Genomic DNA, 19,613 nt, shown 5'->3' with positions numbered 1-19,613 from the left:
ACCAATACCTTCAATACCTTTCATTCGAATCGTACGCTTCGATTATGCTTTTTGCGCAGCAACTAACCAATACCTACACACCACCGCACCGCATCGCACTGTGCCGCACCGTTAACCAGTCAAGCGGCAGTTATTTCTCCAGTCAGCCAGGCAGGCAGGCGGGCAAGCAGGCAGTTAGTTAGTCAGTTTGTCAAGCCAAAAGTCAGCCATCATAAATTACTTCAACTTCATTTATTCTTAAGTTATAACTTGCCGCTTGCCTGCCTCCGCGCCGCCTATGTTGTTTCGTGATCTATTTGCATTGAATTAGCAGCCCTTTTTGTTTCACTTCCAACATTGCTTCGTGCACGCTACACGGCGTATGAGTAACCTACAGTATTTATTGTTATCGACAGCTCGCCATAAACTAGTTGGCGGGCAATAGAAGTGTATGTAACGTGTTGTTTTGCGCGCTTTTCTTTATTTTATTCTGTTTATATTTTGCCATTGCCATTTCGCATTTATTTTTACTCAATTATTGGTGCTTTCTATTGAACTGTTATTTCCATTTGAATTATTATCATTTGTTTTTGATTATAATGACATATTGGTTGCGGCAGTTGGTGGATTTTTAAATTAAGATTTTTTTTTATATAATATATACACATATACATATGTATATATATACATATATGATAAAATCGTTCCAGCTGTAAATCGTTCACGCTGGTTTAACACATTCAATAAAGTGTCATAGCTGAGGATACATGTTTTCAGAATGCCTATACAGACATATTTACTACTCGGTTCATGCAATGATTCGCTGAATTAAATAGAGTTTTCGCTGAAAGTATTTGAAAGTTGATGAATTTATACGGAGTTTAACCACTTCCACTGATCTTCATCAGTACTGCGTTCAGATTCTAACCATAGATTTTCCTTTCACAAGATTCAAATATTCAGGAAGTATAATTTCTGACAATTTTCTCAAATTGATCAGATATGCAAAACCAATTGATTTTTTTTTAATTCCCAAACGGATATAACCCCTTAAACCTTACTTTTGTCGAATAAAATGAAAATATTTATGTTGCAAAAATTGGAAGCAGTTCGGTCAAATGTGAAGTTACTGAATCGCATAATAATCTATGGTCCTGTTATAACAACAACAAAGTAGTGTCTTTCGCTATTTGGAGAAAACAATATCTGATTTCAAATATAGATTGCTGGAGAAAGAGAAAAAATGAAATCGAGAGAAAGGAACAGATATGAAGAGTTGAGAGGGACAGAGAGAGTCTGTTACAGCAACAACAAAGTAGTAACTTTCATCTATTTGTCGAAAACAATATGTGGTTTCAAATACAGAGAGTGCGAGAGAGAAAAAAAGAGATAAGGAGAAGATATGAGAAGGTGAGGGAGACAAAGAGAGTCTGGCTAACCGGAAAAGACCAAGATAAGAAGCCAAAGATTATCAAGAAGACATTATATTTAAAAAAATATTTAACGAATAATTTGTTCAATACTGCAACAACAACTGTCTTCTTTCTTTGCTTAATAAGGTGTAAAAGAGTTTTAATTGTCATAAATCGAATGTCTACTTGTTTTTGTATACATATGAACCAATATGCTAAAATGTGCAACAGAAATTCATTCCGAAATCCAATATTTGTATATAACCTTTCAAGGTCTTAACCTTTTTTCCGTAACTTTTGACGACTTATACATAAAATTTTTTAATTGCGGTCGCAACACATTTTTGGTATGTCAACATTTTGTAAAAATAATATTAATTTTTATTTACATAGCGATAAGCTGCCTTATCCGTCTTATTTCAACAACCTATTGCATATTTTTCTTAATTCTTATCTCATCTCATAAAAACGCTAAGGATTACAAAGTGAGCCTTTATTTATTAAGTCTTTACGTGCCAAACAACACACAAAAACTGTTGGTTAAAGTCGTCAACCCTTTTTGTTTACGTCCAACAAACGACCTTCTTTTGCGTCCACAATTCGTTGGCAGAGCCAGCCAGCCAGCCGATAGCCAAACAACTGTTCTTTCAGCCAACCATAATGACTGAGTGCCGTTCCCAATCATTGCTTTTCATTTTCTTGTTTTTTTTTTTTTTTGCTTTGTCAACTTTGTTTTGCTTTGGTTTTTCTTTTTTTTAGTATTTTTCCTGGCTAGTTAGTTGTTGTTTTCATTTATTATGTCGTCGTCTTTTATACAAAGGTGGCACTTTGTATTGACTCGTTTGGCTTGGTGTTGTCTTCGCTGGTCTATTTTTTTGTTTTGGCGCAGTTGTTTTTGTTGTAATTTCTGTGTGCTTATTTATTTTGTTTTTGTTGTCGTTTTTGTATCTATTTTGCCATACATACAGACGTTTGTTACTGTTCCATTGCTGGCTCATAAAGGCGTAAAAGAAAATCTTGTTAGTGATATTGATTTTTGCCTTTTTATTTGCCTCGCTTACCGTCTCAGACCAGCCGTTGTAGAACATTTGAAAATCATAAAGTGTATTCATTCATACACTCTGGTCATATAGGTTGATCCATTCGAGGTTCCATACTTTTTAAAGAAAAACACCGAAACTTCAAATTTAATGGGGATGTCTATTATCATTCGAAAGAACATTGTTTGGCATTTATTTTTTGAAGATTATCTTTTTCTACGTCTCCATCCGTTAGGTCCAATTTCCGATGACTCGTTCGATTATCGAAGCGGTATTGCCCGCATACTAAGCAAAAATAATATTAATAAGTGGATTACCTGGAGGATACTCTGGGTTTTCGGGAAAACCATCAACCTCCCCCCTACCCCACCAGAGTATTCAGGTATTTTTCAACTTTTTGCGACATCTAGTGGTATATGACTTAGAGTTCGAGGACCCGGAGGGCTTTTAGGTGCATCATCAGTCACTCGCCTACTACCATAAGGGTTCCGGGTTGAAAAAAGTACATATACTTAGATCCCCTGTCGATTCTAATAGAAATCTCCTTTTACAGTTTAGAACGCAGGTCCGTTGTGGGACCAAAAACTCCTATATAATTGATCATAAGACCCACATAAATCGACAAATCGCTTTCAGTCTATGACGGATAAGGTCGGTTTCGGATATGTCGCCTGGTTCGCCAAAAGTAAGACTGTCGTGTCGTGTCGTTCAACTTCACTCTTGCAAAGGCTAGATTAAAAAGGCTACCTCACAATGCCTTTTGGACAATGTCCAGTAAGAACAACTAAGATTGCGGCAAAATGAACTTTTTGCAGTTCAGTAGATTTACTGCATTTTTTAGGTCAAAAGGATCTCGCTGTCGCACATAAGCTGGTGGTCGACCAACGCCAGCAAAGGGCACTCGAGGTCTATAAGTCCAGTATTAGAACGCACGATGACAGTGGAGATCTAAATCGTACCGACTCCAATGTGAGCGTGACATGGGTACCCCTTCTTGCTAGCTCATCGGCTTACCAGTCATAGTTTGACAATGAAGTATCTTGATGCTTTCCTTAATGAGGACAGGCATTCCTTGACTATATTTGATTGCCACTCTTAGACTAACATAAGTACTTAAAAACTCCCGCTCAACCTCAATTAAATCGTAGTTTGTGTCTACACACGTAATGATCTTTATCCCTCGTCAGCATAAAAAAGGTAGATTGAATTAAGATTGCTACTAGTGAGTTGTAAATATTTCAATTTATTTCCAACAATAAAATTACAAATCTCACGTCTGCACTTATTTATTACCAATGCAATCGTAAAAGTTTATTTGAAATGTTACGGCACCTGATAGCTATGCGAAATTGTCAATTCACCTGCTGCTGCTTGCTGCTTGGTGTGACTAACAAAGAAGCAACATACTCGTTTAGTATATCCGTTACTTGTCTGTTCGTCGCAAAAGCAATATTTTATAGCACACATATAGTACATATACCCAGCCATCTTGATGATGAAATCTTCTTTTACGGCCATTCAACATGTGTGAGTCGGATGTTGCTCATACGCCTAGGTGGCTACGTATTAGTTGCCGTTGAAATAGGATACTAAGCGTATATAAATACCCAAGTGTCGCAAGTTCTTATCGATTACAGGCAATCTTTAACTTGCAGGAGTTACATGAGTTGCATTTTTAATTTTTAAAGCACTAAAATTACACGGATGCCTTTTTAAAGTGGTAAATATGGTCATCGCCTAATCTGTTTAAGGGGCACACCCTATGTGAAATTTAAAAAAAAATGTTTTTTTTTCATCTCAAATAGTTTTTGAGTTACTGTCCTCTAAAGTACTAAAGCCGTTCAAATTTGCTTGAGTGATTACTTGGAGAAAATTCGTCAGATCAAAAACCGAATTTTGGAGGGTTAAAAACGATCAACATTTAGGCTAGAACTCAACTTTTTTTTAATTTCGCCTCTTTGTCAAATTTGGATTTTTTCGACCGTAAGTCTTTGTACGGACAATATCTTCTAGTAGAATTTTTTTTTTAGAATTCATCTGTCTTTTCTGTGTAATTTTTCGGTTCGGGTTTTGCTCTATTGTCTCCACTCTGAACTAAACCGTCTTTCTGATTATGTTCATAAGTACAAAAAGTTGCATTGTGCAACATCCGAAATATCGTCAAGGAATCCTCGACCGGGAGTTGCGATTGTTTTTCTATACAATGATGTTTTATAGTCTCCTCTTTTTCTTTCGTTCTGAAAGCTTTTACAATAATCATTTATGATGTTTGCCGATTAAATAGCCAGAAACATATAAATTCCCTCTTTTCTGGAGTCGTGTGACGCCCGTTCTGGCTAGCTCATCTGAAACCCATCGTAGGTTTATCGTGAAATAGGATGTTACTAAGAAATCAAGGCATTCTTTCACTATCTTTGAAGAAAGCCTAAGAAACTTTAGTGATTTCAAAGCTATAAAATGAATGAGTGCAAAAATGCAAAAGTTATGAATTATTCAACGTTTTAATACCAAACTCTTACTTATGATGAAGAAGTGAGTGATCTCTGTATTATGCCGGTCTACTTATAACAGGTCAGTTAAAAAGTTCCCCGCCTATAGTAAAACAAAACGCAAAATCGTTTTTTTTTACTCAACATAGTTCTCTCTGACTATAGCGACCCTCTAACTTTTTAATACCATTTTTTGTATTACGATTTGTCCTTTGCTTCAAAATATGCCTCAGTTTCGGCGATCACTTCCTCATTCGACGAACAGTTCTACTCAGCCAGCATTCTTTTGAGATCTAAGAACAGAAAATAGTGTCGGGAGTCAGATGTGGAGAATGCGGAAGCAATTCGAAGCTCAATTCAGGGGTTTTTCCAACCTTTTCACTGACTTATGACACGGTGCATTGGCTTGGTGAAACCGAACTTTCTTGTTCTACAATTGCGGCCGTTTTTCGATTTTTTCTTCAATCTAATATCCAGATCCAATAAATTTATATTATAGTCACTTTCGATGATCCTTTCTTTTTCAAGGAAGTCAATTAAAATCATTCATTGCCAGCTGACTGTTTAGCTTGAAGCAGGCTCATCTTGTGCTTTGCAATCGGATGACTGTCGGTTAGACTTCAGAGTGAAATGTTGGAGCCATGTTGTATCCATTATCATTGCGTGCCAAAACTCGAGTTTATTTCGCTTGAACATCTCCAAACACAGCTGCGAATCATCAAATCGTCGTTGTTTTTGGTCAAAAGTGAGCTCGTGCGGCACCCACTTTGCACAATGATGTGATTTACACGTTGAGTTGATATATTCAGGATGCCTGCTATCTCGAACAACTTCACTTCACGGTCACCAACAACTTAAAAAAAAAAACTTCGGCTATTTCTTAGTTTTATGTAAAGTCGCAAAACCTTTGTAAAAATGTTAACAACTAATCGTGTTGTCACTTGCACAGCATGTTATTGCTGTTTTAATATGTTCCTCAAATTAAACGGTTAGTAGCTGAGGTTTGACAAAGGCTCAAAAGTAAGAAAGCGGTGTAGAATTGCCTACTTAGTCAGTTTAGCCCCTCTATTGTGTAAAATTTGACTTTTCTGCCAGTTGTACTAAATATACATATGCATGAATAAGCATTAATAAACCGAAATTGAGTTTAGTTGCGGTTTCCTGAATTGTTTTTGGTGATTTTTGCCCCTTCGATTCACAATCAATTGCAGCAGTCATTCGTGCGCATTGTGTAGCATGTGTAAAGCAAATTTTTGCACCTTCACACATCCCTGCATACACCAAGTGGCACATACTATACAAGCGAAAAGAGCTTAGTTTCTAGTGAATTATTTTTCGTTTGTTAATCGCTGTCGTTTGCATGTTGCATGTTACGCCAATTGCGGCAAACAACATTGAACTTCTTGTCAAAGTTTGTAAGCAATATAGTATTTTTGCCATAAACCTCAATACATACCTATTTATATGTTGTTGGTTGATTATCGAACTCAGTCGAGTTGAATTTTAAGCTTACTTTTTTCAGTTGATAGTTGTGTATGGATGTAAGTACATACATATGTATATGCACACTTTGTTACAACCGCTGAGACGTTTGGCATTTCGAGATCAGACTTCGAAATTCCGATATTTTTCGATTTTTCCACGCCGGTATTGGTTGCACTAACGCCTAAGCAAATTTACGTTACCGTGCTGCTCGACTTAGTGTGGGTGCGTTCACGTTCTAGACTTCAGTGAGTGGCTTAAATTTGTTGTACAAATTCAAGGTCATTCAATGCGTGCCATACTACAGTTATATTGTTTTATGTGCTCCAATTGTCGAACATGACCACTGCGTGCGTTGTTGTGTGCCATGCCATGCCAATTAGACTACCTAATGTGTGGGCAAAGAGTCAATCGGCTTAAAGTATTTGTTTGTTATGCTGCGGCATATTGAATTAAATGCTTGTGTATTCATTCCAAATTTATGCTGCTCAATTTGCGTGTTCGTGTGTATTTTGTCTACGCGTTTTTTTTTTTTTTCTTGCTCAGATTAAACTACAATTGTTTGAACGTTTTAACCTTTCAGTAGTTTGTGGTTTTGTAAATCAATGTGGGGTTAATAAAAACAATGAAAAACAATCATTAAATTCAACTACAGCTTAGCTAAAGGGGGATCCATTTCGAGATTCCGTGCTTTTTTTTTAAGAAAAAAGACATAAACTTTAAATTTAATGGGGAAATTTTATTATCATTCGAAAGAACATTCTTTCACATTTATTTTTTGAAGATAATCTCTTTCAAATGTTGGCCGCGGCTACGTCTCAGATGGTATATCCGTTGAGTCCAATTTTCGATGACTCGTTCCAGCATTTCAACTGATGACTGGCGAATGACACGCGTAATGTTTTGCTTCAAGGCCTAAATCGAAGCGGGATTGTCCGCATAGACTTTAGGCTTTACTTATCCCCACAGGAAAAAGCCTTTTGGTCCGGGCTGTTTGCTGCGCCATCCAAGCACTTTATTCTCATTTCATCCTTAAATTTAATAATCTGAAATATCAAACACAATGCAAAGATCACTCTAACTTGTTTTGAAAATTCTAAGTTCATCCCAAGTATTTTAAAACATGTGTCTATCTTACACAATCAGCTCGATGGCAAGGTACAGAATCGTTCTGAAACAGAACCTCCGATTTTACTGCCGATAACTCCTCTATTGTGGGAACGGAACAACTCACTTCAAACAATTTTTTTATTTTTTTTTTTTTTTTTTTTCAAGTTAAATTTACAATCTGTCTTAATGTTAATAGACAATAAGTAAATGTGCTGTTAAGGTACAAACAAATTGTGAGTGTTACTTCATTAAGTGACCCTCTGTTTAGTGACAGTATAATAAAAATAAAAATCCAAACTACATTCATACTAATTTACATAATTATTTGCTATTTTCTTTATGTTAAAATAACATAATCATACACTAGTTTGTGCTAAAGTTATGTAATTACATTACGTGCATGCGTGCTGGTTTACAAGTTTAATATGTCTTTTCTTTTTAACCTTGTTGTAGTGGGTACCTGTAGTAATGCCACTGCTAAAGGATTGGGATGGATCTCTAACCTGATTTTGTATCTTTCTCTAAACTTTTTATTTCATCTTTCACTTTGCATATTTTTAAATCTCTGTGAATAGTATGATTTGAAACATACCATGGAGCTTTTGTAATTGACCTGAGAGTTTTTGATTGAACGCGCTGTATTATTTCAATATTTGAATTGCTTGCCGTGCCCCATATTTGTATCGCATAAGTCCAAATAGGTTTGATGATCGTTTTATAAATTAGCAGTTTATTTTCAAGAGAAAGAACAGATTTTTTACCCAGAAGCCAATAAAGACTTCTCAATTTAATATTAATTTGTTCTTTTTTCGCTTTTACATGATATTTCCAGGTAAGCCTTCTATCTATGTGTAACCCCAGGTATTTCACATGATCACTAACAGGTATACATATGTACATTTATTGTTGAACATTCACAAAATCTTCGTGGAACCTCTTTGACTTGTGACAGCTCCACATATCATTAAGTATGGAGAATGCTCTACAATACTCAACAATTATTCATCTGAAAGCCTTCTTCATTTCTCTGACTTACCCTCTGGCCTCTATTTGCTCCGATATATTAAATTTGCATTCATCCGAAAATATAACATTCTACCATTCGGCAGAGATCCACATTTTTTGGTACTTAGCCCACTGTCGTCGGTTAGACCTCATTTTTGCAGTGAGAAGATGTTTTTTTTGAGGTCTGCAAGATTATTAATATAACTATTCGAAACTCTTCATGGTCGTTCGTTGGAGAGTCTGCTCCGTCGTCATCGATTGCGGAATCGGGTTTACCATCTCCTGGTGTTATACTTTGACTGCCATTCAGCAGCCTGGAGAAGTGTTCCCTCCATAATTTTTCTATGCTCTGGGCATCAGTCACTGGATCACCTCGGGGGTTCTAAAAGAGTATACTCCGGTCTTGAAACTTTCTGTTAGTCGCCGCATCTTTTCGTAGAATTTTCGAGTATTACACCGATCGGCCAGCTTGTCAAGCTCTTCGTACTCTTCCACTCTCGATATCTATCCCATCCCGCACGTGTTGTAGTCGAGTGTAACGTTGCGAGATAGGCAGTTTGTTTTTTCTCCACTGTGGCACGACACTCCTCATCGCACCAGCTGTTCTTTTTGCATTTTCCGAAAACCAATGGTTTCGTTTGTAGCTGTACGTAAGGAGCTTGAAATGCCGTCTCACACTTCCCTTATACTGAGTTGCTGACGAGTGCTTTCAGAGAGCAGGAGTGCAAGTCGAGTAGAAAATCTACAATTTTTATAGAATTTGGGTGATAAATCATTATTAATGTTATTCGGTTATAAAAACTATTTTAATAAATATATAATTTATGAATAAAATTGTGTTTATTTCTTTGAACTCTTTGCAGATCGTTTGTATTTTGTCACATTCAAGAAGAATATCAAACCACAGAGCACACCCAACACACACTACTTCAGCATAGATGAAGAATATATTTATGAGAATTTTTACAATGATTTTGGACCACTCAATATTTGCATGCTATATAGATACTGCCAAAAATTAAATTCCAAATTGACCGCAAAATGTCATGCCAACAAGAAAATCATACACTACACAACGCTCAATGCGGCGAAGCGTCTAAATGCCGCCTATTTGATTGGCTCATACTCGGTAAGTCGCAAGCAAGCCACATTTTCTTTATAACTACTATATATACATACATACTATATATGTATATGTAATGTACTTGAGTATTAGAGTATAATTGCTTTTCACTTGTAGATCATCTACCTAAACAAATTACCGATGGATGCCTATCGGCCGCTAGTCGCTGGCGATATACCCGCCTACACACGTTTCTGTGATGCCTCTTTTGGGCCAAGTGGTTATAAGATTTCGCTAATTGATTGCTTGAATGCTGTTTACAAGTCGCTGAAAGCTGGCTTCTTCAGCTTTGACGATTTCGATGCGGAGGAATATGAATATTTCGAACGTGTTGAGAATGGCGATTTCAATTGGATTGTGCCGCAAAAGTTTATTGCCTTTTGTGGTCCGCATCAGAAGTCGAAAACACTGCCGAACGGTTATCCATGTCATTCGCCCGAACGTTATTTTGAATATTTCCATGAGAACAATGTAACCACTGTGATACGTTTGAATGCGAAGGTTTATCATGCGTCGAGCTTCGAAAATGCCGGATTCGATCATAAGGATCTGTTCTTCATCGATGGCAGCACGCCGAGTGATTTGATATTGAAGAAATTCCTCACCATATGCGAGAATACGAAGGGTGCCATAGCTGTGCATTGCAAAGGTGAGTATTGAAACTGGGGAAATTAGTTAGAAAACCTAATAGTTGGGCACTAAAATGTAGAAAATTCTGACCTGCTGGAGCAAACAGGTCCGTTCCACCGACCGTTTCCACAACAGTTGGGTCTACGTAATCGGAACGGACACGAATTTTTATGCGGTCAAGGACTGGCAACCCGTCAGTTTCTGCCGCTACAACATCAACAAGAACAATCTGCTGACGTTGCCTAATTTAGGGGCTTTAGTCGCCAGGTTCAAGCTCTTCAATAAGAAACCATTTCTTGAAGAAACTCTTCTTCTTTACTGATAGTAGACACCGCTTACGCAGTTAAGGCCGAGTTAACAACAGCGCGCCAGTCGTTTCTTCTGCGCAATGTGGCGCCAATTCGAGATTCCAAGCGAAGCCAGGTCCTTCTCCACTGGTCTTTCTGACGGAGTGGAGGTCTTCCTCCCCTTCTTCTTCCCCTCTTGGAGAAATTACTACGCCAAATTTCAATTTGTATTCTTCTACCTGATCCGTTATAAAATCGATATACTTTTATAACATTTTTTAGCCGGGCCCGATAGGTTAAGCTGTCTAAAGGCTGGCTCAATTTCCTATACTGCGAAATATCTGAACATAGTCATAAACTAAAATGTAGCTATAATTAATATAATTTACATTTTCAGCTGGTCTTGGTCGCACTGGCAGCCTTATCGGCGCCTACATTATGAAGCATTATAACTTTACAGCGCTGGAAGCTATCGCCTGGTTACGACTGTGTCGGCCAGGCTCAGTTATTGGCCACCAACAACAATGGATGGAAGAGTAAATTTAAAATATTTTTATATTGTTCATATTATATATCATATTTCTCCCTTCCAAAGCAAACAAGCATGGCTCTGGGCCGAAGGTGAGCGCATGCGCAAACGTTCTGGTGCGCAGTGTCCCATACACAAGTATGGCATTTACAGCATTGCGCTGAAACAAGTCCTGTCGACCGGTGGTGTGCCGCAGTTGACACAAACCAAAGAAAATTGCGTCAAAGGTATATCACAAAAGGTGGATACAATGCACCTGCACGATAGCGAAGAGATATCCGCCAATGGCAACGTCAAAACGGGTGTAACAACGCGTGCACGTTCACCAATTACCGCCAACACCGTTACGAACAATACAACAACGACCATGCCAACGCTCACGACCCATAATCGCCGTTCCAAGGATAAGGCCAAAGCCGATAGTCGCAATGCGAATGTGAGCAGCGTCAGTGATGAAGATACCACTATCACGGAGGAGAATGGCGATGATGAAGACACTACAGATAATTCCAATGCCACTTATATAGCATCAACGAGGCGACGCAAATCACCAACAATACATGTTGGCACCACCCTAGCCTCCGCGGCAGCGGTAAATTCGCTGGTAGACAGTATAAAACCGCCAACGCCACCGGTACGGCGCACACCACCCATCGCTGTAAGCGAAGCTGTTACGCGTGTGTCACCCGCTGGCGGCGCTGAGCCGCTCTATGCCGAAAAGAAACTGAAGAAACCCTGCATTGGTTTGGAGGCAGCGCAGCGTCCGACAATCGCATCGACGGTGAAAATGACACAAGCCGCAATTGATAAGCAAAACTCACAGACGCAAGGCGATAAATTAAATCAAATCAAAGCATTACGTCGTCAACATCAGCAACAAACACACCAGCCTACAACAGTGCAACAGCTGTCACAGCAGGCGCCACCAACGATATTACAACAACAGTTGACAACGCAGCATAATTCACGTGGCAACAACACCAACGCCAATGCATAGTAAGTTAAATTTTTTAGATCCTGAACAGGATATCACGAAGTTTGTAACACCCAGTAGCAAACTTCGGAGACCCTATAAAATGTATACAATATATATATTATCGACATGACGTTGCTGAGTCGATTTAGTCATATCCGTCTGTCCGCGTTTTTTTGTATATACCCGATCTAGTCCGCCGATATCGAAACACTATAACTTATAGCTGTCATATAAACTGATTAATCAAAATCAAGTCCTTGTAGGGAAAATATTTTTATTTGCAAAGATTTCTTCAACTTCCTGTATGGAAAAACTTTTTTATTTGACGACAGATCTTCGGGAAATGTGGAACAAAATATTGACCAAGGCAACGGTACAATCTCAGAAAAAAGCTACCATACAAACTGACCGATCAAAATCGAGTTTCTGTATGAAAAACTTTTTTTTGACGATGTATATTCCTAAAAGAAGACAACAAATTGTTTGGTACCGTCCACTATAGCATATATGTAGCTACCAACAAACTGAGAGCGATCAAAATCAAGCTATTGTACAGAAATTTTTTATTTTCATAAGGCTGTTTTGAAATTCTGGAGCTAAGATCTTTTTTTCTCATATTTTCCGATTTCTCACTTTTTTTGGAATCTGAATTATGTGATCCACAGAATAACAATCCATCTTTTCTTCCTTCTACAACAGCTCCGTTGATTTGGAACGCCATATGCGCGCCCGTTCACAGCCCTTCCGCAACAATATTACCAACATAATGTCGAGTGCACATGGAACTGCTGGGACGGGAGAAATGGCGCTGCCACATGCATTGCGACAGGCAGATTGTCAAAGTATGGCCGCTGCAACGGCAGCAGCGGCGTCGGCAGCAGCTACAGCGGCAGCGGTGGCGCATGAGGCAATGCTGGCAGCAACGGCGGCATTGAACAACAAAAATCTTTACAATTGTAATAATCGATTTGTATTTAATACACACACAAACACTAACAACCACAACTACAATAATAACACTAACCACAACCATTATAATAACACACGCACTAATAATAACCTCATTAACCTTCTAACAACAGCAACACACACGACAACGGTAACAACCGGAACTGGTGCACCGGGCACACGTGGTGAAGGTGGCACTGCTCTAACGACCACAACAGCAACGTCGGCAGCTGCGGCAGCGACACTACCCGGTGGCGGTGGCAGCGTGACGACGCGTGCGCGCAGTCTGGCCATTTATAGCAAGAGGTAAGTGCATGTATAAAGTGCCGTTACAAATTATGTGCAACAACAATAAGCAAAACAAACAAACAACGCTAACCAAACAGTCACCAAACAAACAAAAACAAAATAAAAACATGCAAAAATTACACAAAACAAAATAAAATATAATAAATATAATTTAAAAATCATTAGCATAACTTTAAATGAAAGCGGCTATCATGCATACAAACCAAAACATGTTGTTGCCTTGCAAATCACCACTTGCCAACACAATGCACCACAATAACGCACCGCTTCCCTGATAATTTCCGAGTGCAAATAACGCAAAATTCCAATTATCCTGCATATGCGCGCTTTTGTTGTTGTATGTAACGCTCATTCGACATTGTTTTGTAATGTAAATACTTTTTTTTATTAAGAATACTTTCTTTAACAAGAGAAATTACTGTATTTGTATAGAATTTTCGGCCTTCTCGCGTTTTTAAAACACAGTTGCCCGAGCCAGTGTTTTTTTTTTCTAAAAAAAAAAAAAATTACGAAATTTTTAAATATTTGTATTATATAATATTTGTACAATTTATTAAAATTTTGAATGTTATTTTTACATAGTAAAAAATTTAATGGCATGCTTTTAAAGAAATATTGACAATATATAAAAAATATATATAATTGCAATGGCAGCTTTGTTTTATAAAAATAAATGCAGTTCTTAAATAATTATATAGTTACTGACAATAAAATAGAATCAAAAATTTTTTCTCAATGTTTCAAAGAGTGTTAACACAATGCTTAGGAGGAAAGAAACAATTAATTTTTATAGTTGATAAAAATTATTTTAAACATTTCGAAAGCAAATATAACTTAATATAAATTTAATTATTATCAGCAGACAACTTTTAGAAGAACTGTCAGGTATTTCAATTGACAATAAAATAGAATCACGGAACCAAAGGTCGTAAATAGTAGACTGTTATAACTACCCTTTGGGTATAAACGTTTATTTCCCAAATTTTTTAATGAGCTTACGCTCTGCAGCCGTGCAATGTTTACCTCGCCCCATTTCTTCAACAAATAGTACTTAACACGTTCGCGGACGCAAAAAATTTTAGGGAGCTGCAAAAATATACAGGCAATTATTTTTGAAACTACTTGTAATATCCGAAATCTAATTGGACAGTATATTATAAGAGTAGTCAGAACATCGTATTTTAACCGTTATATACAATGAATGAATAGCATCCACGACGATATAGATACTATTTTTTTGAGGAAAAAATTTAATATGAAACTTTCTAATGTTGGTCATTAAAATGTGAATAACAAAATATAAAAATTTAACTTATTATTTTTATTTTAGTTTCAGTTAGCGAAATTCATTGTTTTTCTTAATTTTTGCTTGTAAAGTAATACATACATATGTATACTTTATTTTTATATAACAAAAAATTAAAAAAAAATTAAATACAATATTTTTTATTTTTCATTAAAAAAAAATAAAATAAAAGCAATGTTTTATAAATACAAAAAAAATTAGCTGCAATAATATTATATTTATTATTTACGTATATGTGACCTGGTCTACGAAAAGGAGGCTTTGGTGTCAAAAAAAAGGAGAAAAATTAATGAGATAACGAGAAACTGACGATTATTTTTAACAGCTTTTCCCAGAAAACTAGTTTTCGCACGTTAGCCCCCTTTTCGTAGACCAGGTCACATATACAAAAAAGTAAAATTTTTAAATACTGCTTTAACTGTTTATCGCCAAAAAAAAAATATTTTCTATACCAAAATTTTTTGCCTTTGATTCTATTTAAATGTCAGTAACTGTATATTTTGAAAAAATTAAAATTTTTATTTGAAAAAAAAAAAAAAAAAAAAACAGTTAACTTATTATTTTTTTAGTGTCAGTTAGGGACATTTTCTTTTTTTTGCTTGTAAAGCAATACATATATTTTATTTTTTATATAAAAAATATATATATTATATACTATTATAACTGTTTACCGCCAAAAAATATATTTTTTTATATTCAAATTTTATACTTTGTGCCTTTGATATACGAAACAATGTGTCGATATTTTAATAAATGTTTTTGTGTTTTCGTAGCGTAACTGTGCAATAATATTTCCGATTTCTGTTCTTTCCCAAAGTAGTTTTTTAATTTTAATACAAAACCAAATAATTATATGCAGTGCTTTCCCCAACTTTAAGCTAAATAATTATATTTAAAATAACATATTAATATTAGGTGAAATACAATTATTAATAAAGTATAAAACACTCCACTATAGTCACGCTCCAATACTAATAAAGCAGTTAAAAAAAGTTACAATATTTAAGCAATTATTCCATAGTACTAAATAATAAGTTAATTTTTTACAAGCATAAATGCATAATGTATATAAATAAATGCATACTTTATAATATGTACATATGTAATTATATTTTTTTAACGATTTTTATTATAAATATGTTTAATTTCTATTAAAATTGCATTTTTCGAAGTCAGCCTTACACAAAACACTGTAGAAAATCAATTTAAGAGCAAACAACTTTCGCTTTCAGAATTATTAAAAGCAAATATTTATAAAAAAAATTAGATTTTGCCAAAAGAAAATTTTAATTTAGCAAAAAGACATAAACAATATACCAAAACCGACCAAAAATCTACCACTAGCCACGCCCATACAAATCACAAATATGTTATTATAACAGCAGCCTATATAGTTTCTTTATTATCGCGTTTATATCTTAATTTTTAAGCCTATTACGTATTCTAACGGCCGGTTTAATTTTTAAGAATAATCGAGCAATGCCACCGCGTTGAATTGAAGGCTGCACTGAACAAGCAAAAATATTATGCAATCAAGTCTATGCAAAATTCAAATCATAATCACAAGCAAGTGCGCTCCAATGCAAGCAAGTTAAGTATGCCAATAACGGTAATTGAGAAAATTAGTAGTAACAAGCATTTGTCTAATCGTGAAACCCGTTCGTCACGTAATTTAGGACGCCAAATTGGCATTACAAGAATGTGGCTAAAGAAAAAATGGTTACAAAGAGAATTTAACAATATGAAAAAATGTTTACCTTTTCGATAGCAATAAAAAATATCGCTTATAATAATATGTATGTATAACAAATAATAATTTCCGAATGAGCCCAGACAAAATGCTTGAGTTTTATTTGTACACATAATTCAGTAAGATTTATATATTTTTTTTATTAAATAAATTGTTGTTCTTTAAAGTAAAAAAAAAATTGCAATTTTCTAGGTCAATTTTGTTTAGTTATTTATTTTTTAATTTGAGCCAAGATGAGTTAGTTATAGTTTTGACATTTTTTATAAAAAAAATATCTTAAACGGAATAAAAAAAAATTAAATTTAATAAAAAAGAATAATAATTAAAAAAAAATAATAATTTGTGGTATTTTTCATAAATTTTAAATTCAAAAAATAATAATTAATAATTAATATTTTTTTTAATTAAATGATTTATTATTTTTTTTATTATTATATTTTATCGGTCTAAAATTTGTTTATTTTAAATTAAAAATTTTTTTCAATAAAATTTATTATTATTTTTTATTTCGTCTAAAATTAAAAAAAAAAAATTGGCATTTTTAATTTAAAATTATTAATATTTTTGATAAAATTAAAATTAATTTTTATTTCAAAAAATACCAAAATTATAATTTATTTTTTAATAAAATTTATTTTTATTTTTTTCCGTCTAAGATTGTTTAAAAAACATGAATATTTTTAATTTTAAAAAATACCATCAATTATTAATTTCCTAAATAAATAAATTATTGATTTTTTTTAAATTCTATGTAATATTTATAAAAATTGTTGACATTTTTTATATAAAACGAAATACTAAAAATTATGAAAATTTCCAAAAACAAAAATACCTAACTGAATATTGCCAGTTCCGATATTTAAAAAAAATTACTTAAAAAAAAATAGTATAAATTATGAATTTATAATTAAATTAATTATTTTTTTTTTGTTCCATCTAAGATACAAAAATGTTGACATTTTTTATTAAAAAAAAAAAATACTAAAAATTGTTAATTTTTTAATTAAATTAATTATAAATTATTTTCAATTCCATCTAAGGTTAAAAATAATGTTCACATTTTTTTATAAAAAAAAATACCGAACTGAATATCGCTAGTTCCGATTTTAAACATTTTCCAGAATACCATAAAAACAGCGCATAATGCGGCCTTCCTTAGTTATTATGGCGCGACACGTCTAAAATAGCTTCCAGCAAAGCTGGAATTTTAAAAAAATTGCAATTTTTCAAATTTGATATAAATATCGCGCTTATATCGAAAACAGTTGTACAGCGTGCTTTCAGTTAAATTTATCTCTAATCTCCCCGCTTTCTACAGCTAGTCTAGATTTTTTCCCAAAATATTTACATATCAATAATTATAGTAATTAAATAATATACAGTCATATTTATAACGCCTTATATTATTGCCAGGTTCTTTGTTTTAAAAAAAATTGAAAATTTAATTAAAATTAAAAAATATAGTTTTTAGCTAAACATTGTATGCAGCTAAGCATTAGCATTAAAAATTAATAAAATTAATATTTACAATTACATAAGCGTTATTTGCATGAAATATTAATACTTTTATAAAATCAAATAAAAACCAGCAATTATATTATTAATAAACACCAAATCGATTTACCGCAACCAAATTATGAATTTGTTTTTTTGTTCATGCAAACACTTTTTCGGCATTACATACATACTTTTTGGCAAACGTTTTTCTAATCGTCCTTTTGCATTTGAGTTTGTATGGCATCGCTGTTTCCTCTAACTTTGTTTTGTAAATAAATCCTTTATTTCCCCCTTTGAAGCATTTGGTACGTTTTTTATATTGAACATTTGTACATATGTATGGTTGTTTCGTCTGCGTGCATTGATTTTTATTTGATTGTTCTTTTTTGTAAGTAGTTTGTGCTAATTCTGCTAGTCCTTTCGCTCTTCTTTCACACCTACCAAGCTCCCGTCCCGTTTTCCTGCGGCTTTCGGCTTTGGCATTTCAGCAATGAGGCAACAACTCATTGAGTTTTTGCTATTGAGGGCTCTTTATTTTTATGTATGAAAATACTTGAAACAGTGTTGCATTTTTATTAAAAAAATTGAAAGAATAAATAAAACCAAACGTTTATATAAGAAAAATATAAAATATATAATAAAAGTTTATAAAATATGAAATATTGCACTCAAATATACATCATTTTGAAGCTTAACCAAATCACCAAAAAAATGTTTTTCAAAACAAAAATTTAATCAATTTTTCAAAACAAAAATCAAAATTTTTTCAAAAAAAAATTTCAAAATTTTTCAAAAAAAAATTTTTGAAGTAATAAATATAAAAAAATCTGAAAAAGGTATTCATGGACAATTAATTTAAAGAGATGCTTTAAAAATTTTTAAAGCGGTATTCTAGTCTAGAGGCTTGACCTTCAGGTAATTTTTGAAGGGTCGTAAGAAAGGCAGTAAATATTTTTACTATCCATTTTTTATGAGTTATTCATTGATATAGCAAGAAAAAAAATAAAAAAGTTAAAGGTTTAAAGATTTCTAGTTCAGAGACTTAACCTTCAGGTAATTTTCGAAAAAGGAAATTAATATGTATACTATCATTTTTTTAAGTTATTTATTGACATTACAAGAGCACGGGAAAAAATTAAAAAAAAAGTAAAATAATTTGAAAATTTAAAAAATTTTAAAAATTAGCAGCTGATGAAGTGGCAGCTGAAATTGGCACGTGACCTTATCCATGATTTTGGTATTGCGAGAAATCTGAAACCAAAAAAAATTAATCTAGAATAATGTCGCAATCCTGGTTATACGGAATAGTTAAAAAACAATTTCACGAAAGGCGAATGCTGGTAAGAAATTTTTTTTTTTAACACTTCTTTTTTGACTGTTTCCAATTTTTTAAGAAAGAATAAAAATTTAAATTTGGGAATATGGATAGTTTCAGACATAGACAAGTCTATAAAGAAGACTCTCTAAAAATTTTATGCAAATCAGTTTAGTAAAAACTGCGAAATCGTGGATATAGTTTTTAAAAAGTCAGTTTCGAGAAAAACACTTTTCACGTGAATTCTTTTGCTCGATTAGTTCCGGGCAAACTAGCTTGGGTGCTGGATTTTTGGTTTTGTTTCAAGACTACAATACATCCTTTTTAAAAATAGGAAAAAGAAAAGCTGGAAATTGAATTTTTGGCAGACACTTTTACAAATTAAATTAAAATTTCGCGCCATTTTTTTTCAAATAGTTGTAATCG

The 19,613-nt window shown here is 33.9% G+C and overlaps 1 protein-coding gene across 2 annotated transcripts in view; it reads left to right on the top strand.

Annotated features, from left to right (window-relative positions):
* LOC126753638 (mucin-19) overlaps positions 1-19,613 on the top strand; it is a 34,947-nt gene that overhangs the window by 6,544 nt on the left and 8,790 nt on the right. The window contains exons 2-7 of one of the 2 annotated variants that reach the window (XM_050465289.1): positions 9,381-9,646; positions 9,758-10,289; positions 10,955-11,093; positions 11,153-12,082; positions 12,762-13,018; positions 13,145-13,316. In XM_050465289.1, the coding sequence (XP_050321246.1) occupies positions 9,381-9,646; positions 9,758-10,289; positions 10,955-11,093; positions 11,153-12,082; positions 12,762-13,018; positions 13,145-13,316 (2,296 nt within the window). Of the gene's footprint in view, positions 1-9,380; positions 9,647-9,757; positions 10,290-10,954; positions 11,094-11,152; positions 12,083-12,761; positions 13,317-19,613 lie in introns of both variants that reach the window. The other variant, XM_050465287.1, reaches the window with a different exon arrangement.

Source organism: Bactrocera neohumeralis, chromosome 3 (assembly GCF_024586455.1).
Source record: "Bactrocera neohumeralis isolate Rockhampton chromosome 3, APGP_CSIRO_Bneo_wtdbg2-racon-allhic-juicebox.fasta_v2, whole genome shotgun sequence".
NCBI classification, from domain to species: domain Eukaryota; kingdom Metazoa; phylum Arthropoda; class Insecta; order Diptera; family Tephritidae; genus Bactrocera; species Bactrocera neohumeralis.
This window is presented reverse-complemented; position numbering and strand designations above follow the sequence as displayed.